Raw genomic sequence first — 20,737 nt, 5'->3', positions numbered from 1 at the left:
CTGCACTGACCAGCTCCTTTTACGGGCTGCCACTGCATTTATTATACGCCCACCACCACCCACTGCTGTTGTCATTGCTGCCACTGCGCTGATCTCATGTCTTTCGTTTGGGTCTTCTGGTTTTCTAGAGCTTTTCTTACCGCTGTTTTATTTTATTGTCATGCAGATCGCGGTGCTCTGGCGTAGGGCATTTTGGTTTGCCACTGTATAGGTATGGTACCTCGTTATCCATGTCTATGGAGTAGCATGCTAACAATCTAGATCTATGCATTGTTTTTGACGCATATCACTGCACATACTTCTCACTCCTTTGTACACTGATCATGAAATTACTCTCCTTTTTGGCCACTGCCCTGGCCTATGGTACGTCTCCTTATCGGAAGAGTCAATGCAAATGCTAATTACTTTAGCTACACCCATCCTCGGGCAAATCATCTCCTACAGCCCCTCCGAAGGTAGTGGGATCTCATACTCAATCAACATCCCCCAACGCACAGCCGTCAATGGATCCGGCCCCATCTTCTTCCAATTAACAGCGCCCCCTCCTATCCAGTGGATAGCCCTGGGACAAGGTGCCCGCATGGTCGATGGGAATTTATTCATCGTGTATGCCGGTGTAGGCGGGAATATCACTCTCTCAACGCGACAGGCGAAGGATCACGTCGAGCCGAAATATAATTCCACCGTTGATGCATTTTTGCTCGACGGCTCGGGGTTTCATCATGGGAATATGACGGCTAATATTCAGTGCAATAATTGCATGCGTTTATTCGATGGTCGACCGATCCTCGGTCCCCATAGTGATTGGATCTGGGCCATGGCGCACGGCGAACCCATCATGTCGTCGAACGTCACCCATCCGATCCCCCAGCACGACTGGCACGGCATCTTCACACTAAACCTAACCGAAGGCGTCGGGGGGAAAACAGAGAACCCCTTCCTCGTCTCCTCACACACAATCATCGACCACACATTTAAATCCCCACAACAGCAAATCAGCGATGCAAGACTCCACAAGAAACGCATCGCGCACGGCGTCATCACCTCCGTCGCCTTCGTCCTGCTCTTCCCTAACTTCGCACTGACTCTCTACATCCTCCCCTCCCGCTGGACAGTCCCCGCCATCCACGCTCCCTTGCAGATCTTCGCCGTTGCTCTGGCTCTAGCCGGGTACGCCATTGGGTTTTCCGTCGCGCATGATCTCCAAGAGGGTAGCGACTATCACCCGCTGCTGGGACATATCGCCGTCCTCGGCGTTGCAGTATTGATGCCCATCATGGGTATAATCCAGCATCTGCGCTTCCGCAAATACGGACTCAAAACGATCTGGGGCGTCATGCATCGCTATCTCGGACGCTTTCTCATAGCATTGGGCATCATTAATGGAGGCGTGGGATTCCACTACGCCATCGGCAAAAACCCGAATATCCCCCCTGCGTCACCAATTGCGTATGGCATTATCTGCGCGTCTATAGGGTTGATTTATGTCACTGTTATTTACTGGCGACGGTCAAAGACAAAGGCCCAGAATGCGGCGGCGCAGGCGCAGACGCAGAATGGATCTGAGGATAGTTTGGCTGAGAATAAGACAACTCCCGTGCAAGAGCATGCTGTCGAGTCGACTTCTGTTTCTACGGCGGTGTCAGGATCGGGAGGGTCTACTTCGACGTCGACGTTGAATAATCCGGGGGCCACGCAGGTTAGGGAAAAACCATTGGGTTCTTGATTCATTCTCATCTTTCGTTTTTGTCTTTTTTTTTTTTTTTTGTTTGTTTGTTTGTTTGTTTGTCATGATTCAATGTGATTGCATCTCCGGAGTCTAGGTCTGTCTTGTCTTGTCTTGGGTGATGGAATTGGTTTGACATTTTTTATCCTGTTTACATAGTCATATCCATCTTGTATTTAGATTTCGGATTCTGGAGGCTACCGACTGGTCGGGGCCTGTTGCCATTTGTATATGTGAGTGAAATAAAAGGATTATATTGCTCGGTGTCTGGTAGTCACTATCTCTCCTAGAAGACTTATCAACCCAATGCCTGTATATATGACAACCGTTAGCAGTGTAACCCTACATCTGACAATAGCCGATCCCAGTCAAGGCGTAGGGCGTAGCGTAGGGTGTACACGGAGTATGAAGTAGGGCGTGATATTCACTGCGGTTAGCATCGGAGTCTTGGGGAAGACACGGGAAAGAGAAAAATCAGACAGTACAATACAATACCACGGCGATTGAATCAAGACGTGTACAATAGTATAATTGAAATTAGAATAACAGATAGCATACAGTAAATAGGAATGAATGAAAATAGCAAAGCAGTGAAGTAAAACTGGAGAAAAATTCTGTTATCGATAAGATATCCGGCAATTTCACCAAAACGGCAACCCCCGGACCGAACCATAAATTGAGTCACTTCCTCTCTCTCTCTTTCTTTTCTTTTCTTTTCTTTCCTCTACACTCAATTGCCATTGCCTCAATTAACACTCACAGAGTAACCGGCAACATGGGCTCCATCACCCCCAACCTCGACGCCTCCACCATCAACTTCACCCCCAGCACGCACCTCCGCCCCGTCCCAGCAATCGGCTCCCCAGAGGAAAAATCCCACTCCTACTGCACCGATCACATGGTGACAGTCCGCTGGACCGTCGAATCCGGCTGGCAAACACCTGAAATCCGCCCCTTCGAGAACCTGAGTATCCCGCCCACGGCGTCGTGTCTGCACTATGCTACCGAGTGCTTTGAGGGTATGAAGGCGTATCGCGGATATGATGGGAAGTTACGCCTTTTCAGGCCCGATTGTAATGGGGAGAGACTTGCGAATAGTGCGGTTAGGACTTCGTTGCCGGGGTTTGCGCCGGGGGAGGTGAAGAAGTTGGTGGGGAGGTTGTTGCAGATTGATGGGCCGCGTGAGTCCCCCCCCCCTCTTTACTTTATTTGGCTAGGTACAGGGTACTGACAGATTGTAGGCTGGCTCCCCAAAGACCAACTCGGTCGCTATCTCTACATCCGCCCCACGGTCATTGGCAATGGCACGCAGCTCGGCGTCCAAGCCCCCAAAGAAGCCCTCCTCTTCATCATCGCCGTTCCCTGGCCCGACATGTCCTCCAATCCCTCTGGCCTGAAACTCCTCGCCTCCACACCGGACACAATCCGCGCCTGGCCCGGCGGTTTCGGGTACGCGAAGCTAGGCGCGAACTACGGGCCTAGTCTTGCGGCGCATGGCGTCGCGACGGGGCAGGGGTTTGATCAGGTGCTTTGGTTGTTTGGGGAGGAGAGGCAGGTTACGGAGGCGGGGGCTAGTAATTTTTTCATTGTGTGGGAGAACAAGCAGGGGGGGAGGGAGTTGGTCACGGCGTCGTTGGAGAGTCAGGTGATTTTGCCGGGTGTTACGAGACGGAGTGTGCTTGAGCTTGCGAGGGAGCGGTTGTCTTCGCCTTCGGCGACGGGGCTACCTCCTGTTGATGTTGTCGAGAGACCATTTACTATTGGCGAGGTCGAAGAAGCCTGGAAAGAGGGCAGAATCATCGAGGCTTTTGTGTCTGGGACTGCCGTAAGCCCCCCCCTTATCCCTTAACATCCCATTTGAACTCAGGTTGCTGACAGAGCAGTACTTCATCGCCCCCGTGCAAATCATCCGCAACGGCGACGTCGACATGAACATGCTCGAGGCCGGTGTCGAGCGCGCCGGATACGCCGCGCAGATCAAGTTGTGGCTGGGGGCTATTATGTATGGCAAGGAGGAGCATGAGTGGGGGTATGTTATTGAGAATGAGGATGGGAAGTAACCGATCCGAAGACGTAGGTACGTATACCGGTAGTGTACTCTGTACATATCATGTCATCTGTTTATAGAGGGATGGATACGATACCATGGGTTTATGGCTGGAAACTGTAAATATCAAATGTGTTCTTGTAATGATTTTTATTTAGAAAGATTTGAGGTGCTTGGATGCTCTTGCTAAATACTATTTCGGAAACTGTTGGTTTATTTCTTTAAAATTATGATAACAGTGGTTGAATCAATTAATGTCAGACGGTGAGTCGCCCTAAGAGTGGTGCGGGGCGTTGTGTGTTCGGGATATATATCGCAAGCAAACCTGACGACATGCAAATAATACAACTCAAATATTCATAATGCAGCATAGAAGAGTTAAAAGTTACTCAGAATAAATTGTATTATTTATACATACATTGGTAGTATAGTATACTAGTACGTCGAGGTATCACAACAAACAAACAACAAAACAATCTGCACCAAATCCAACACATTACAAAACACACATACTTGTCAACAGCATCAAGAAGAAACAAATTTATGCAAATGCAAACCCCGCGGAAAAGGCGACGCTACAGCAACAACAACTCCCCCGTCGCCGCACCACCCGCCAACTGCGGCTGATAAACCGACTGCTGGTTCTGATTCACCACATACTGCGATCCCAATGCGCCGCCGCCGCCTGCGACGCCGTCGCCGTCGTCGCCGCTGCGTCCGCCTAGATCCATCGCTGCCATTTGCTGGTTGCCGACGCCGTTGAAGTAGACGTCTGCTGCGCTGACGGCGGCGTTCATGTCTGCTGCGTCGGGGCCGAGGCCGGTTATCGGGGAGGGCGCGATGACGGATGGGTCCGTGGGGTTGGGGAAGGAAGTGCTGAGGTGGGTTGGGGCGGTGGTTGTGATGTTGGCGGTGCCGGTTGGGTTAGAGGCGAGCGGGGTGTTGGGGGCTGGGTTGAATTGCAGCATGGGGTTGCTGTTGCCGTTCTGGTCGCGGGGTTTTTGGAGCGCCGGGCTGTATTGGAGACGGCGGCTGCGGGCGCTGCGGAAGACTTGCTGGATGGGTTTGAGGTAGACGGTGGCGAGGGTGCCGATGTTGAGGCAGAGTTCTTCGAGGGTGCGGCTGTCGAGTTTTTCGCTTTCTGCGCTGATGGGTGGTTTTTGGCCCATTACTATGTTCCGGGCTGTGGTGGGGTCTGTTGACAAGAGACGCCAGTACATGTAGCCACGGTCTCGGAGGTCAGGATCGTCGGTTTCCTCGGTGCACCATTTCAGGATTTGAGGGACGAGTTCTTGGCCCTTGGTTGGGCGTTGGATGAAGAATTTGACGGTTGCTGTGAGTAGGGCTAACTGCACCTCGACCGTTTCGTCGTGGAATGTTGCCAGGTAGTCTTGAAGAAGTCCGTCCGAGTTCTCGATTCGATCCGCATACTGTCCGATGATCCAAATGATAGCCGCCTTTGCTTCAGGCTCGTCCAGATCGTCGATGTTCTGGATAACGTTGCCAATGATGTTCTCGTATTGGTTGGGGTATTTGCGGAAGATGTTGCGGATCACCACGGTTGCTTCCTGCACGATATATGGGACCTTGGCGTTGACCAATTCCAACAGCGTGTCGATACATTCCCGTGCCGCAGACTCGATTTTGATGGCCAGCTTCCCGATGGCCCGAACGGCCTTTCGTACGAAGTGCACGTCAATCTCAGTCGCATACTCCCGCAACTCCGCAAGCACCACGGAGATATTCTCCTGGGTGGTCAACATGAAGATTAATTCGAGCTTGGTCACTTTGACGTAAATCGGGTCGTTGTAGTTGCAGAAGAACACCCGGATATCGTTCCGGAGGACTTCCGGCCTCTTCTGCAGGATTAGGATGGCATTTCGAAGAGCCAAGTATTGCACCTCCGGGGGCTTCGAAAGCAAGGTAACGAGAGGCGGCGACAACTTCTTGCACAGCGAGTTAACGTGTCTTTCGTCCGCGATGTAGTTGATGAGGTACAGGATGACACGGATAGAAGTGAGAACAACTGCGGAGTTCGAGTGAGATAGTCGTGGGGCAATTCGTTCAGCGAGCAGCAATGCTTCTGCCGAGTCCTGCGGTACGTACGACATAAGGGCTTCGAGGATGTATGACTGGCCCCACTCAGAGCAGTCAGGAAGAATAGACACCAATTTCGATGCACTGTTGTAGTCGATCGTCAAGGAGATGGTTTCACTTCGTCCCCAGATATCCGTCAGCGAGGCGAGAACACTGGAAACAACCGTGGGGTTCTCGTCCTTGAGCATTCGATTCAATCGATCGATCAAATCTGAGCTCTCCACCATCTTCTTGTCGTGCTCGTAAAGCTTGGCGACACAAAATGCGGCGGTTTTGCGGACGTAAGGATCCATATCGCCCATCAGGCGTTTGACAGGTTGAATAGTTGCTTCGACAAACTCCCGAACATGGACGTACGAAACGGTGCGCAAAGCCAATGCGCGGACCAGGGGGTTAGAATCTTCCATGTCCTGCAACCATTAGCATTTCACTTCCATGCGGAGGATGCCAACGTACATCAACCAGGATCGGCAAAGCCTTCATCGCCACATCAGGCTTCATCCTCGAGTAGTTAACCAAGAACAAAAAGCACCTGCACAGATCAGCCATTGTTCTAATAAACCGCATCGCAACGCATACATCTTCTTGATCTCTAAACTGGGCAGATTCATACACCCAATGACATCCGGAAACAATGCGATCATATCGTTATTGCTCATGGTCATGTTGGCCACGATCTTCTTGAGGGCGATCTTTTTGGCCGAGTAATTTTTGTCCTTCTTGCCACCGCTGCTGAGCTCCTGGCGCAGCTCTGCGACTTTTCCCTGTGAGAGAGCAACACGTAGTGAGTCATGATTGTTCGTAAGAGGTACCAATCCGGGTGCTAATCCGGCCAACATAGGTATGGTTTGGAAAGGGGGGTTGCTTGTTGTCAGAATCAAGACCAGTGACAACACAGCTCCTTGAAGCTATATAAGAACCACAGGCAACACACCAGATTTAATCCGTGTCACCAGCCATAATCACACGAGGGATGAAAAATGCCCCATACGGACATCCTATCGTTCCCTCGCCAGATCTCAATCCCCAATCCAACCCCCAACCCCCAATCCGAACTATGCAGCCATACGACAAATGATAGGGGGAGTATTCCAACGTACCCTCGCGAATAACTTTGCATCTCCCCCGGAACTCATTGTGACTTTGCGAAACGGTAAATCACTGTTCTTTTGTTACTTCGAGGCGGCGGGGGTTCAATCGTTGTACAGATCGCAAGCGCGGATCGTGTGTCTCTGTATGGATATGCGGACGTCCGGCCGAAATCAAGAAAAGGGAAAATGTGGTCTTTCGCGATCTGTCTTCAGTTACGCTGGTTCTGAATCGTCCATTCCCGTTCGGGGGTTTCAACTCGAAGGTCACGGAGAACGACGCCACTCCGGATTAAATGATAAAGAGTGAGCGTAATGAAAGAAATAAGGAGCGATAAATCAATTAGCTGTACCGTAGTAGTCCACGCGACGTTAAGGAAAGGAGAGAACTGAAGCGTAATATAGAGGTACAAGTACAGTAGTCTTGGTCGAATCCCAAAAAGGAGCGGATGGGATCGGCTTGCCGCCAACTCCGCGCGCTTGGGTCGGGGCCGCTTCCAGATCACCACCTTATTCTGCACCACCACCACCAAGCTTTACCACCACGTTCTTATCGACAGCTATCGCAATGGCAGACAAAGCTTCGCAGCCTGGATTCGACCCCCCTCCACCACCGCGATGGGTGGTCTCGCTCAACACCCCTTTGTCTCGTCCGTCCAAGGCCGCAGCCAACATCCCCGATCCACCTGGGTTTTCCAGAGCTAAGCCTGTACGTTTCTTTGAGGCAAACCACAGCAAGCAGGATACTAATTGATGATCGCTTTAGCAAACCCAAAAGCAGCAACAACAGAACCAAACGACCACTCCCTCCAAACCCATCGAAACCGACGCCCTCAAGGTCAAGAAAGCCTGGGAAATCGCCATGGCCCCGTCAAAGCAACTCCCCATGAACGCGATCATGATGTACATGTCCGGAAACAGTCTACAGATCTTCAGTATCATGATGGTATTTATGTTGTTTAAGGGGCCTATTCAGGGATTGATTAATACGAATACGGTGTTTGCCAAGTTCGACACGGAGGGGACGCATAAGAAGTTGCTGGGTGTGAAGGCGGTTTATGTGTTGGTGCAGTTTGGGCTGTTGGCGTTGGGGGTGTGGAAGGTTAATGCTATGGGGCTTTTGCCGTATGTACTCCTTGCCCTTGTTCTCTGTGGATGTGTTACTGACGGTGGACAGGACTACGAGGTCGGATTGGTTGGCTTGGGAGTCGGAACGGCAACCGCTGGAACGGGCCTCTTTTGCGTTTGGCTAAATAGTGTGAATACTATGTATCATGTGTTGCGCAAGATGTTGCACGTAGCAAGGTTCATGGCAGAATGGATAATGTTTAGCAGAGACAGTTCTATGCCTTGGCAGCCTTCACACACGCGTTCAAAAATACCTGGCAAAATCCCCAAACCTCCACATACGTATTGTACAAAGGAGCCGGCGCAACACGGATGACATCAGGCTTCCTCTCATCAACTACGATGGCGTGTTCCTCCAACGACTCCAACACGCTGTCGAGAAGACCTGGTTTCAGACGTAGACTCAGCTGAGCACCGCGTTCTGCTGGATTCAACGGTGTGATGATGCTAAAAGGTCTCTCTGCGAGAGAGTCGATAGGGTAGGTCAGTAGCAGATGTTCCAGGTATCCGGTCAGTGCCAATGATCTTTTACGGATATCGGCCATTGTGGTTCGGTTGAAGAGTTCCAAGGATGCGACGACTGCGTTCATGTCGAGGACGGATGGGTTAGACAGCTGGTATCCGGCTGCACCTGGTTGCGGCACGAATTCTGACACGAGTTAGAATCTACAAAGCGGAGAATGAGTGGAGGGTTCGTACTATTCTCCATGAGAAAACGTCTGCCCTTATCATCTCCCCACCAGCCAGCAAGCCTTGGCCGGAATTCCTCCTCAGTACCGACCTTGTCCGCATTCACCTGTCCATGCTTCTCATGAACAAAGATGGCACCCATCCCTCCGGGTCCACTGTTGAGGTATTTGTAGTTGCACCACGTCGCAAAATCGACATCCCAATCGTGCAATCGCAAGTCAACATTACCAGCTGCGTGAGCACAGTCCCAGCCAACCAGTATACCTTTCGAACGAGCATAGGCCGTGATCTTCTCAATCTCGAAATACTGCCCGGTGTAGAATTGAATCGCGGAAAGGAACAGCAGAGCCGTACTAGAGGCATGTTCATCAATTACCTGCATGATCTTCTCGGTGCTCAAAGTCGGAAACTCGCGGTTCTCCGGCTCAATCAATACCATGGCGTCGTCCGGATTGAAACCGTGAAGCTGAATTTGCGACTCGATGGCATACTACTTCATCCTGTTAGCAGTCCATCCGTACTCCAGACACAAGGGTTCGCACATGATCACTCGGAAACGCCTTCCCCTCCATAATAATCTTGAACCTCTCCTCCGTCGGCCGATAAAAGCTCCCCAGCAATACATGGATATTCGCCGTCAACGACCCCATAACAGCAACTTCACTCTGCAACGCACCAACGACAGGCGCCATAAGTTTCGAGCCAGCATCATCGACATCGACAAACGGAGGGAGTAATTGGTCGTTGTGGGGGGTGAAGTGTCCGGTCACGCCTTTGGTTGCCCATGTCCGGAGGTAGTATTCGATGTACTTTTGGGTGTTGCGGGGTTGGAGGCCTAGGGAGTTGCCGCAGAGGTAGATGCTTGGTTCTGAGGTGTCGGTTTCTGCTGGAGTTAGTAGGATATAGGAAATTGGGATGTGAACTGGCCTACCCTCAACGGCCAGCGTCTTTCGCTGGAGGTCCTTCCGCGATGGAATGATGAACTCTTCGCGAAACGAACGTAGAGGATCCTGCGCATCGCGAGACTCAGCTTCTTGCTTAGAGTAGGGTATTTGCGCAGCCATTCTCTGATATCCCTGTCAAAATCCTGTCAAAGCATTATCCCAAAGATAAAGCTGCCCCTCTAAGATGTGGCGGCGGATCGACCAATAACGTCATGTCGAACCCTCTGACTAACGGAAATATCCAAATCGCCGATATATAATCACGGTAATTTCACCAACACCATTACACCTACAAAACCAGATTATCCTGAAAACCGAAAACATGTCGCGTCCAGTCCTTTCATCAGCAACGCGCCGCCTGCAACAATCAACAGCGCACTGCCAACGCCCGTTTTCAACCACCCGGTTCTTCTCCGCATCATCCGAGCCCATCACCCGAAGTTCGTCGATTTACAATGCCGACGCCAATGCGACTTCCCTACATGCATCGACTCGTCCAAGCCGGTATACTCTTCGCAGAGTGAATATTTCTTCTTTCAGTGTGCCGCGACACCGCGCGTTTTCGTCGTCGACTATCCGTCTGTCTGCCAAGGTTGTGCAGAATGCGAGGAATGATGAGGAGGGGAAGCCGTTTATGGTTGGGATTTCGGAGAGGGCTGCGGAGGTACGTTACTGTCTACTTCCCGGAAAACCTTTGTCTACATACCATGGAGGCGGGTGGTTGGGTATGGCTGTCCGGGAGTTTGGTGCACTGTGGCGAGGTGTGGTATACCAGACAGGAGCAGAACATCATTTCTTAAGGACAGAGAAAAGAATGCCCTGTCCGGTATAACTCATATGCTACGTACGGCTACAGACAGATGTGAAATATGGCTCCCCGCTCAGCCAACTTAAGCCACACGCCAGCCAAAAACAAGCATCGCTTTCATCCCATCATAACCTCAAACAAAACAAAGCTAACGTGATAATAAAACAGCGCCTCCGCGAAATCACAGACTCAACCACCTCCCCCACCCCCACAAAGACCGAAAACCCCTACCACCACCTCCGCATCACCGTAACCTCCGGCGGCTGCCACGGCTTCCAATACATGATGTCGCTCGAAGCCATGTCGAAAATCGACGCCGAAGAAGACACCGTTTTCGAAGCGGACGCTAAATCTGGCCCCGAAGGCGGCGAGGCACTGGTTGTTATGGATGAGCCGTCGCTGGAGTTGTTGTCGGGGAGTACGGTGGATTATACGACGGAGTTGATTGGGAGTCAGTTTAAGATTGTGGATAATCCGCGGGCGTCGAGTAATTGTGGGTGTGGGACGAGTTTTGATGTTAGTCTTTGATTGTGTTGATCTGTTGAAGGCAGTTGGTTGTATTTATATTAGTCAATGTACTCCGTAGGATAGAAATGTCTATATACCCCATTCTACATACCAGGTCAAGGAGAAGGGTATTGAGCATTCCTTCTCTAGCTAGTCTAGACAGATAACCAGCCCTAAGCTCAAGCTATGTAACAAGAAAACAACGATATATTGAAAAGAAGATAGACAGGAGATTCAAAAACAGAAAATGGGACATCATGCAAACACAGAGAAAAAAATTATTGTCAAAAAAGCATAATTAAATTCAATCAAACAATCCCAACTCTTCATCTCTTTTCTTCACTCTTCACTGAAACCCCCAAGTTTCTCCCGTGTCGCCCCTGGTATATCCTGATCCGTCACTCCGGTCGAGCCTTCATGGGCCACCACGTCCTCCCCATGACTGTTTGAACTCCATACCCATATTCATATGAAGCAAGAAACGTTATGCATATTTCATCCGATTCCGGTGAAAGAAAACTTTTCCAACAAAAGAAGAAGAATTAATAGAAGCAAAAGAGGAGACGTGACCGGTTTTAGTACACTCGGGCAAGGTTCCGCAGGTACCAGTCCACCAGACGACGGCCGGCCTTGGTCTCGCTAACATGGATGAGGTCGTTCTCCAGGGCGTAGTCGAGGTCGTTGGCGCTGACGACTTCACCCTCGAGCAGACCGCCCTCGACCCAGCGGATCTGGCGGCTGCGCTGCTTGTTGACCAGCAGCCACGAGCGGAGCTTCTCGGGCTCGACTTCGAGGAAACCGGCGAGCTTCTTAAGGTCCATGGAGGTGTACAGCTTGAGGTAAGAGCGGATGGTTGGGTTGAACAGGGTGTTCTTGACCTCGTCCATAAAGATGGAGGTCTGGTGGTCGACGGGGTCGACGTTGATGGCCGGGTTGTCAAAGTCCGGCGGGGTGGGGCTGATGAACTTGGGGCAGGCGGAGCGGAAGAGTTCCTCGAACAGGGGGAGGGCCTCGGGGCCGCCGTGCTGGAGACGGGTGAGCTGGTCGCCGTACTTCTCGCGGAGGGCGGAGTGGATGGTGTCGTCGAGACGGGTGGGGTGCAGGGCGACGCAGATGGCGATGAGGGCGTACATCTGGTCGTTCTTCTTGGCGATGGCGTCGTAGCTGTTGCCGCCCTTTTGGAAGTTCTTGGTGCGCGAGACGTAGATCAGGATGTGGCTGAACATGCGGATGGCGTCGCCGTACCGGCGCATCATCATGTACGAGAAACCCACGTAGTAGTAGGTGGTGAAGTGGGCGGCCATGACGCGGGCGAACATGGCCTTCTTGTTCATCTCGATGTCATCGAGGGTCTTGAGGGCAAGGCTGAAGTCACCCAGCAAGCAGTGGACACGGAGCAGTCCGATGATCGAGAAGTATCCGAGCATCTTGTACAACGGGCGGGAACCGTACTCGCCGGCGACGGTCATGGGGTCCTCGCCCCGCTTCATGGCGGCCAATTGCTCATTGATCTGCGAACGCTGGATAAGGGAGTACAGGACGTTGAGAACCGAGTAGCAGCCCCATGTGTTGGGGTTCTCCCGCAGGAGCTGTGCTTCCTCCTCGTTGGAACCGCTGCGGGCGACACGGTTGCGGTAGCGGCAGAACGACTCGAACTGGTAGATGAATTCGTCGATAACATCCCAAGCCCAGTAGTACTATCACCAAACAAACATATTAGCCTGATTCCTCAACTCCCACAACACAACAAAGCCCGGAATGGAAAAACATCTCCAAAGACAAAGACAAAAACAACAACACAAGATCACATACAGAAGGAACTTCCAAATCAACCGGCCCATCCGAGTTCAAGATGTAATGGAACAAATTGCAGTAGTTGTCATAGCTCGCAAACTTGGTCTCCAGCGTAGCCTGGTATTCCAGCGGGGTCGCCGCGGCAGCCAACTGCGCCTGAAGATCCGGCGCCTGCGAGGCAGCGTCGATCGATGTCGTGCGGTCCAAGTCACTCATTTCATCGTCGAAGTTGACCTGCTCGCGGTAGTCGTTGACGAGCGCTTCCTCCTCAACGTCGGACTCATCGCCCAGGTTGGGGTGCGCGTTGGCGCGCTCCTCGTAGGACATGTTGGCTTGAAGAAGGAGATAAAAGGGATAGGTGGTGAGGGATTCGGTTCTTCGAGAGGACGTTCCTCGTTTTCGTTCGTGGATCGACGTGAAGTGGACGGTGGAGGGGGTCTTCGGCGTCGGTGGGATTTCGATGGTGCCGGCGGAGTTTGAATTTTGAGGGTTTTCGCTTGGGCGGATTTGTGCTATCTTATCTGTGCATAAGACTTGGATGAGTCAGCTATACAATTAACTAGCTAACGTAATCCACCACCGAGTTGGCCACACCCCCGAGCCAGTGCCCGAGCGATCTGTGTATTACATATAAAATGGCACATTTTAGAACCTCAATATCTCAATAATAACATATTGATAGGGCTTGAAAGTTAAAACATAGAGATATATTATGGTAAATATGCAGGCGCCAGGTCCAAAAGCTTTTAATATGCCTGGTTACTTTTAAGTCACATTGGAAGGTCTTGAAATACAGCTGTATTAGACATAATACTATATTATAAGCTATAGAAATTTCTAAAAATTCTAAGTAAAATATGAAGGCATTCTATAGTATATATATATATAAGGATATATGAACTCTAACAGTACAACTATAATGTTGGTTGAAATATTGAGGTTCTAAAATAACTATGCCATTTTATATGTAATACACAGGTGGCTCGGGGGTGTGTGGCCGACTCGGTGGTGGATTACGTTAGCTATACAGAATTGATGACAGACTGACATCACATCAGAATCTTGTGGACTTGAATTCAAGAATCACGGTGCACGCAGTCTATAGAGCATGGTAATACAACCACTGCATATGTACTAGAAGGTAATCGCTAAGGACAGCGCCATGTCCTCCATGGGACCCGAATAGACTACCCGAAAATATCATACTAGCATTTCTTTCTATTAACTGCTATGCTATATAGCTTGAAACTGAATAAGTGGTAGGTGGCAGCACACAATGCACCCGGGAATCGTAGCCGTATCTGTCCTATCCCGTCTAATGCATTCTGATACCGCATAGATAATCTCTCATCGCTCATCGCTCATCGCCCATACAAACCAAGCAGGGGACTGTCCAGCGAATTCAATTGCAACTGAGAAAAGTACCAGACGCGTCCGTCAATATTAATGCGTCCACACTCCTGTACTCTGTAAAGGCACCAGGGTTGCTGCGGTGGTGACTTGCCCCGATTTGTGGCGCTTCCCGGAAATGATTTCCAGCCGAATGAAGGCACCTACTTCGTCATTCGGCGAGGGTCGGCAAGTCTGGTTCGTGGAGCACAGCAGGTAAGTGTTAGCTGGCTACATGCCCAAGCATATCAACATGAGTGGGGGGGAGGAAGGGGGGGGGGGACAACAATCGAACCTCACGAGCGCGTCAGGAGTCATAAACCCGATTCAAGAATCAACACTGCCTCTGGTGGTAAGATGATTCCCGACTGCTGCGCAATCGAGAGAATTCTCGGAATCATGCGCTTGGCTTGTTTTAATCGTTTTCCGAACACCACTACGATCCGACAAAGCTCAAAAAACGCGTTCCCGGATTCCTCGTTCGTCAAGTCGCTCATCACTACAGCAAGACTAGTGCCCGCCGCCTCGAGCATGTGGCTGGGTATCCGCTTATACCCATAGGATAGTCGCAGGACGCCGAAGCATCGGGAGATATCCTTGGCCGATTGAAGGCGGGTTAGTCTGCTTTGTTCGAACCAGGCTGGACGTGACGGGCTGTCTAGGCCCTTATAACCCACAAAGGCATTGAACAATGACAATATCTCCTGGTGATATTTCAGACCACGCGGATCAGCACGTCACTACGAAAATCGGCGGGTGTTGGGGATATAAGGCTCTTACTGAAGAAACAGTACTTGCGGGACAGGGTAACTGTCAATTTTCAAAACGTCTGGCATGTTTTCACGCCATTGCTGGAGACGCGAGTATATTTGGTTAGTCCTTCTCCAGAGGTCATTGACCTCCATGTGGCAAGCATTCATAAAGAACAGTTGCTGCTTACTCGCAGTGATTTCCGTCAGATTGGCGAGTTCTGTCGCAACATAACGGAGAAGTCCCGGCTTCTCGGCGTATTCGATTTGGTTCGAGCGAGGATAAGGGGTCCACGCGATATTGTCATTCAGGTCGTCAGGCGTATAAGGCCGGCACAATGGGAACCCGAGATTCGCGTCCTTGTGCAGTTCCATAGACATGTCCCTAATGAGAATGAGTTATTGTTCGGGCGGATTTGCGGAAGGTTCCATACAAATTCATGACAAAGATCCCCCAGGCAGTGGTTGCATGAATACGCTGCATGTCTGCGTCCATTTCCTCCCAATTTGCATGCAACGGTGGGACTCGAAACATGCCAAAATCTTGTGCGAGCTGTACAGCTTGTCTCAGCGTCAGCCAGCTAACTCCGTCCTTTCCCTGGCATTTCAACCTATCATCAAGTCAGCTGCGACTCTTAGAGATAGGGGTCGCTGGGGCTACTCACGCATGACACATGATAACCAATCCCTGGATGTTCGCCAAGCTCACGGTCCCCTCCTCAGCCCTCCAAAGCCTCTCGGCTTCCATATAGAAGTGCGACCCGCAAGAATCCGTATTTCCAGGGACGGCAAAAACATCTGGGGTATCGGAATAAAGCTGCCAATTATCAGTATCAAAGCATAGGCAGAACAGCATTGGCAACATACGCTGGCCATGGCTAAGATACTGTTCACCAGGAATGGTGTGCAGTATTGTGACTCCAGGTCACCCGTCTTCATATGCAACAGAAAGACCTTCTGATCCAGCAACTGCCAGCATGGGTGGTCCCATGTAAAGTATAAAGAGATCAGATGGGAGACAAGATTGTCATCATCGGTGACATTGGTCCAAGGTTTCGCGGGGACTTGGAACAAGGGTATGTCAACAAGACTCTCGAGGGTTATTCGAAAATATCCACTTGTCAAGCATGGATCTGGCGGCGGGAATAAACTCTGAATAGCACTCTCCACACTCGGATTGTTGTCCAGGCTTATCGAACTGAAATCATCGAGGTTGATTGTTGTATCTGCAAGGACGGTGGCGATCCGACCCATCGAGGCATCGCTGCGTATGAAGTTGACCAGTTCGTTGATCCTGACTGGTTCCGACGAGCGAAGTTCGTCCAACAGAGAAGACAACACACTGCGATAATATTCCCGTTCATCGACTGTGCGTCTCTGGGCAACTTTGCGGCGAAGGTCGAGGGTCAGATCGAAAACACAATCAGCTTCTGCATCTGTATTTCGACATGCTTTACACGGGGCTGGACGTCCACTGCACTGCAAAAGGAACAGAAGTCAGCCACTTGGTCTTGGTTCCAAACTTGGATTTCGGGGGAGGGACCTTTTGTGGTCATACTGCTCTCCCTTTATCGGTTGCTTGAGATGGAGGTTGTCTGCCAGGAACTCTTCCGGCAGAACAATAACTCACTTTTCTTTTAGCTTGCTTGCACGGCAAACAAGCCGCCGAGATTTTCCGTGGCCCCGGAGCGAGACGCGTTGATAGATTAGGTTGGGCAAGACCTGGCGGGCCAGGTGCAAGCGCCGGAAGGTGCTTGTCGTTGGGGGAGGTCATCTTTCAGCCTCCTCGTTACTCTCTGCTTCGAGGGGGTCCTTGATCCATATGATGTCCGCGAGGTCCGAGTGCGATGAGTAGGACTTTTGTCAGACCCCCTCTTTCCTTGCCAAAAAGGAAAAAAGAAAAAGAAAAAGAAAGAAAGAAAGAATAATGTTCTTTCTTCCTTTTAGCTACGGGAGGGAAACGGTATGGAAACTCGAACTGATTCGGTGGAAGTAAGGAAACGCGGAGAGGTCGGGTTGGATGATCTGGCCCAGCAGGGAGCGCACAGGGATGGTCACGATATCACTGGAAATGCGAAGTACGTTGGTGGAAGCAAGCGGCCATGTCGTGTGAGTATCTCAAAGAGGCTGGCCGCTGCAAGAGTGGCGAGTCAAGAAGGCCAGGGTCGAGGAGAAAACGACAAGCACGCAGCCCTTACGGTCACGATGCGACAGTAGACGGGCGATAACCAGAAGAGAGAGTGTGTGTGTGAGAGTGAGAGAGAATAAAAAGAAGTTTAAAAAAAAAAAAAAAAAAAAAAAAAAAAAAAAAAAAGAGAGAGAGAGAGAGGGAGAAAAAAGAAAGCTTATGTCACAGAAACGAGAAGCTCTCGGACGACTGTCAAGCAGGGACAGTAACCACAGTGGCAACAGCAAAGAGACATGTCAAGAAGATCGGATGATCCATCTCTCGGGAGAGGTGGAAGGCAAGAGGACATGACAGCAAGAAAAGCAGGATAAAGCTGTTGAAGAAGAAGAAGGATGGGGTTGCGGTTAGGCTTGACAGGCGGAGAGAAGCATATCCGTTCCCCGACTATTGCTGGTCATATCAATACAGTACGTACTAAATCTAGAGGGGAAAAGAGAGGTCCTTGGTTCTTATTTTGACTATTAGTCACTACGCGAGAAAGCTACCTGGTATGGCTACCTGGTGCTATAAGCTTATAGACAGATGGCAACGGATGGGATGCTGTGGAAATGCCACTGTACATAGCAGTACTGTAGTATACAAGACATGGATGGTGCAAATCCTATATAATCCGCCCCTATCAGGTTCTTTTCTCTTGCTTTCCAGTAGTATTCTGAAGTTGAATTAGAGATGGTGTCCTCCTGTATACACTCTCATTCGCTGGAAGATTCTACCGAGTGACATCAATTTTTGCCGATGAGAGCAAGGAAATACAGATACATACGCTGCAAAGTCCCTCGGATGTTGTGAGGGCATCTAGAAACACCCCTAGTCAATACCAATTTCTTTATATACTCCGTACGGATCTACTTCGCATTCGTTTTCGCTCGTTTTCGTTTTCACTCGTTTTCGTTTTTACTCGTTTTCGTTTTCACAAGTACATTGTCCAAGTCCCGAACCAAGTAGACCCAAGGACCAGACCTGACCTGACCTGAAGAATGTTCGATGGTCCAGCATCCAGGCTACTCCAATACCGAGATATCGGTGTTTATAATAAGAGGTTTGTCCAAACAGAACCGAACCATGGAAGCATCAACGGACCATGGATACCTTTGGGATTTGATCGACATTTCGGGGATTTGGTATGGAATACTCGGTACTTTGGGATCACCCACCATCACCACTGACCTAGTAGTATTATTTCTACAGGGCTATTTGCATGAATCGAGCAGTTAAAGGATTCAAAGGCAGAACGATGCCTGCAGTCCGTATGTAACCCAGGGTTTAGTTATTGCAGAGCATTCGGGGGTTTTAGTATGATCAGTTAATACTACGTTGTTCTTCTTGTCCTCTCATTGGCTGAATAAAGTACCGCCCATACGTTTTGATGCCTGCGGCGCCAAGGCAAAAACATGTGACTATGAGGCGGCGCGCCAAGATCCCGCACTTGAGATCAACCAATTGGATTAGAGGTCTTTCTACCAATCAGAAGGCTAAGGTTTTTCTCGCAGATGGGACCACTTTGCCTTGCTTTCCTAATTTGGCATATATTGACTGTCGCACTCTTCTGTGACTTTGCTCTGCATATATCCAGTGGCTTACTGACGAACATAGACAATATAAATACCTATAAGCCGGTATAATAACAGATTTAGTGATTACGCATAGCAGTACAGGGTAATAATAAATAGCAATACCAGAAAAAACTGAAAGAAACCCATAAAAACCAAAATCAAGCCCGACCCTCACCCAGCTCACGCTCCTCCCTCCTCGCAGCCCTCCTCGCCCTCTTCCTCTCCAACACCTCAACCGGATCCAAAAACCCATCCCCCCTCAACCAAGCCAACCCCTTCCTCAACCCCCCAGCCTGAACAGCGCCAGGCCTTCTCTCCAGAATCGCCCCCATAACCGCCCAACTCACCACAATCAACCCCAGCTCGCCACCGGTCCAGCCCTTCCAAAGCCCGCGCTTCACGCCAGACTTCCACGCGGAGTCGACGGCGCTGCGGAAAATGGACATGAATGCGCTGCGGGAGTTGTTGCCCAGGAAGGCGAAGGGGAGGCCGCCCAGGGCGCCGCTGAGGAAGAAGCGTTTTGTCGGGAGGGCGGAACGCGAGAGGAGCGTATTCCACAGGCAGAGACTGCCCCAGGCGGAGCCGATGGAGGTGGAGAGGACGGCTGTTAGGGTAAAGATGCGTTTGGCGAGGGTTTGGAAGGAGGCGAGGGGGTTGGTTTTGAAGGATTTGTATTTGAGGATGGAGATGGCTAGCATGACGGTTGTCATGAAGCGGGCGATACGGGGAACGGAGAGGAGGATGTGGTGCAGGAATGCTGTGTTGCAGCTGGGGACGGCTGGGTGTAGGAGTGCGCATGAGAGACTGGAGATGGAGGGATGCGCGGGCCCAGTAATCGGGGCGATGGATTTGATCGCTGCCGGCAGGGTGTTGGGGTTGGACGGGTGTAAAATCGGCGAGGTGAAGGGCCTGGAGGCGTAGATTAGAATTTCGTAAAAATTCATGGGAGTCGTTTTCACGTACGGCCAGCGCAGGTTGGCAATGCTACCGAGCGAATCAACCACCTCTTCGTTCTCCGGCCAAGGAATCTCCGCGGGGAGCAAAGCAGGTCGACTCTGTATGTAGCTGGGCGAGTTCATAACGACCTTTCCAAACCACTGTCCACCAGCAATCAGCATACATACTTATAAACGAGGCAAGAGGGGGGGCTACCTTCGGCACCGTCTCGCGATCAAACACAAACGCATGAAACAGCTGCGCACACGACACAGGCATCAACAACCAACTCCCAAACCACCACGGCTTATTCTTCAACCACCCCTTCTCATCTATGACATTATACAAAAACTCCAACGTCCGCGTACTCATATAAATCGCCGCCGTCATCCGCAACTGCGCCTGCGGAGCAATCCCCAGCGCAAACCCGGCCAAACTCCCCCCGACAGCGGGCGCATATCGAGATGTCAACGCCTTAGCTAGACGCGGGTTTCGCTCCCGGAACGGCTGCGCTTTGTCGATGCGGAGGCTTGCGCGGATGCGCGCGAACAAGCGATGCAGGCGACGGTGGAAGAAGACCACGAGGGCGAGGGCAAGGGGAAGGCGGAAGTTGGGGGAATGGATGATGGATCGTTTTTTGCTTCTCGAGTCAATCACCAGATAGAATCTGATATGTCTCATGGGGTGCTTACCTTGCAACGGCGCCAGCACCGCCCTTCATGCGCCGACTAACGACTTCAACCAGCTTCAACAACAACCCCGAGCCCACAAACACCCGCAACGACTCCCTTATCGCGGCATCATTATATTTATCCTTCGGTCGCACAATCGCCTCGAATCTCGCCGGAGACGGCGCGTTCTTCTTAACTGCAGCGGGCGCGCGCTCGTGAAGGAGCTTGTACTCCTGACTGCTCAGGGAGAGGCGGAGGAGCGCGCGGAGGGCCGGGTCAACGCCAACGGTTGGATCGGCAGACATGGCGGGGTCTGGGTCTGCTGGATTCGGATCGGGGGTTGGCATTTTAGTTAGAAATAGTGCTAGTATTAGTTAGGGGAGGAAGGGAAGGAGGTGTGTTGTATGTGCAGCTGTTAAGGA

At 50.9% G+C, this 20,737-nt stretch overlaps 10 protein-coding genes across 10 annotated transcripts; 5 read left to right on the top strand and 5 right to left on the bottom strand.

Annotated features, from left to right (window-relative positions):
• Positions 1-64: 64 nt before the first annotated feature.
• ASPGLDRAFT_155898 (cytochrome and DOMON domain-containing protein) lies at positions 65-1,789 on the top strand. Its single transcript, XM_022542368.1, has 3 exons — positions 65-211; positions 262-363; positions 411-1,789. Exons 2-3 carry the CDS (start codon positions 324-326, stop codon positions 1,724-1,726), a joined length of 1,356 nt encoding a protein of 451 aa, XP_022397941.1. The 5' UTR covers positions 65-211; positions 262-323; the 3' UTR covers positions 1,727-1,789.
• Positions 1,790-2,308: 519 nt separating this feature from the next.
• ASPGLDRAFT_50776 (branched-chain amino acid aminotransferase, cytosolic) lies at positions 2,309-3,976 on the top strand. Its single transcript, XM_022547380.1, has 3 exons — positions 2,309-2,907; positions 2,968-3,551; positions 3,610-3,976. The coding sequence occupies exons 1-3, from the start codon at positions 2,502-2,504 to the stop codon at positions 3,784-3,786; spliced, it is 1,167 nt and encodes a 388-aa protein (XP_022397940.1). The 5' UTR covers positions 2,309-2,501; the 3' UTR covers positions 3,787-3,976.
• Positions 3,977-4,160: 184 nt separating this feature from the next.
• On the bottom strand, positions 4,161-7,352 carry ASPGLDRAFT_50773 (putative AP-2 adaptor complex subunit beta). Its single transcript, XM_022547379.1, has 4 exons — positions 6,971-7,352; positions 6,450-6,634; positions 6,327-6,402; positions 4,161-6,280 (listed from the first exon to the last, which is right to left on the bottom strand). The coding sequence occupies exons 1-4, from the start codon at positions 7,004-7,006 to the stop codon at positions 4,349-4,351; spliced, it is 2,229 nt and encodes a 742-aa protein (XP_022397939.1). The 5' UTR covers positions 7,007-7,352; the 3' UTR covers positions 4,161-4,348.
• Positions 7,353-7,526: 174 nt separating this feature from the next.
• Positions 7,527-8,211, top strand: ASPGLDRAFT_133075 (ER membrane protein complex subunit 4; the record flags this gene model as incomplete). The annotated part of the gene is made up of 3 exons (XM_022541173.1): positions 7,527-7,667; positions 7,725-8,083; positions 8,136-8,211. 3 exons carry the CDS (start codon positions 7,527-7,529, stop codon positions 8,209-8,211), a joined length of 576 nt encoding a protein of 191 aa, XP_022397938.1.
• Positions 8,212-8,301: 90 nt separating this feature from the next.
• On the bottom strand, positions 8,302-9,840 carry bna5-1 (kynureninase; the record flags this gene model as incomplete). Its single annotated transcript, XM_022549313.1, has 4 exons — positions 8,302-8,735; positions 8,786-9,266; positions 9,319-9,662; positions 9,708-9,840. The coding sequence occupies 4 exons, from the start codon at positions 9,838-9,840 to the stop codon at positions 8,302-8,304; spliced, it is 1,392 nt and encodes a 463-aa protein (XP_022397937.1).
• Positions 9,841-10,042: 202 nt separating this feature from the next.
• ASPGLDRAFT_38433 (uncharacterized protein) lies at positions 10,043-11,056 on the top strand (the record flags this gene model as incomplete). The annotated part of the gene is made up of 2 exons (XM_022544945.1): positions 10,043-10,384; positions 10,697-11,056. The coding sequence occupies 2 exons, from the start codon at positions 10,043-10,045 to the stop codon at positions 11,054-11,056; spliced, it is 702 nt and encodes a 233-aa protein (XP_022397936.1).
• Positions 11,057-11,610: 554 nt separating this feature from the next.
• On the bottom strand, positions 11,611-13,156 carry ASPGLDRAFT_133090 (putative eukaryotic translation initiation factor 3 subunit EifCl; the record flags this gene model as incomplete). The annotated part of the gene is made up of 2 exons (XM_022541176.1): positions 11,611-12,732; positions 12,848-13,156. The coding sequence occupies 2 exons, from the start codon at positions 13,154-13,156 to the stop codon at positions 11,611-11,613; spliced, it is 1,431 nt and encodes a 476-aa protein (XP_022397935.1).
• Positions 13,157-14,532: 1,376 nt separating this feature from the next.
• ASPGLDRAFT_68928 (putative C6 transcription factor) lies at positions 14,533-16,741 on the bottom strand (the record flags this gene model as incomplete). Its single annotated transcript, XM_022549312.1, has 6 exons — positions 14,533-14,922; positions 15,013-15,352; positions 15,402-15,578; positions 15,633-15,784; positions 15,835-16,446; positions 16,598-16,741. The coding sequence occupies 6 exons, from the start codon at positions 16,739-16,741 to the stop codon at positions 14,533-14,535; spliced, it is 1,815 nt and encodes a 604-aa protein (XP_022397934.1).
• A 1,266-nt stretch (positions 16,742-18,007) lies between these two features.
• On the top strand, positions 18,008-18,441 carry ASPGLDRAFT_788763 (uncharacterized protein). Its single transcript, XM_022549994.1, has one exon. It carries the CDS (start codon positions 18,140-18,142, stop codon positions 18,368-18,370), a length of 231 nt encoding a protein of 76 aa, XP_022397933.1. The 5' UTR covers positions 18,008-18,139; the 3' UTR covers positions 18,371-18,441.
• A 425-nt stretch (positions 18,442-18,866) lies between these two features.
• On the bottom strand, positions 18,867-20,620 carry ASPGLDRAFT_133139 (uncharacterized protein; the record flags this gene model as incomplete). Its single annotated transcript, XM_022541185.1, has 4 exons — positions 18,867-19,617; positions 19,672-19,805; positions 19,861-20,284; positions 20,337-20,620. 4 exons carry the CDS (start codon positions 20,618-20,620, stop codon positions 18,867-18,869), a joined length of 1,593 nt encoding a protein of 530 aa, XP_022397932.1.
• Positions 20,621-20,737: the final 117 nt, after the last annotated feature.

Source organism: Aspergillus glaucus, assembly GCF_001890805.1.
Source record: "Aspergillus glaucus CBS 516.65 unplaced genomic scaffold ASPGLscaffold_20, whole genome shotgun sequence".
Lineage (NCBI taxonomy): Eukaryota > Fungi > Ascomycota > Eurotiomycetes > Eurotiales > Aspergillaceae > Aspergillus > Aspergillus glaucus.
The sequence above is the reverse complement of the archived record's forward strand: the minus strand, read 5'-3'. Positions and strand labels throughout refer to the sequence as shown.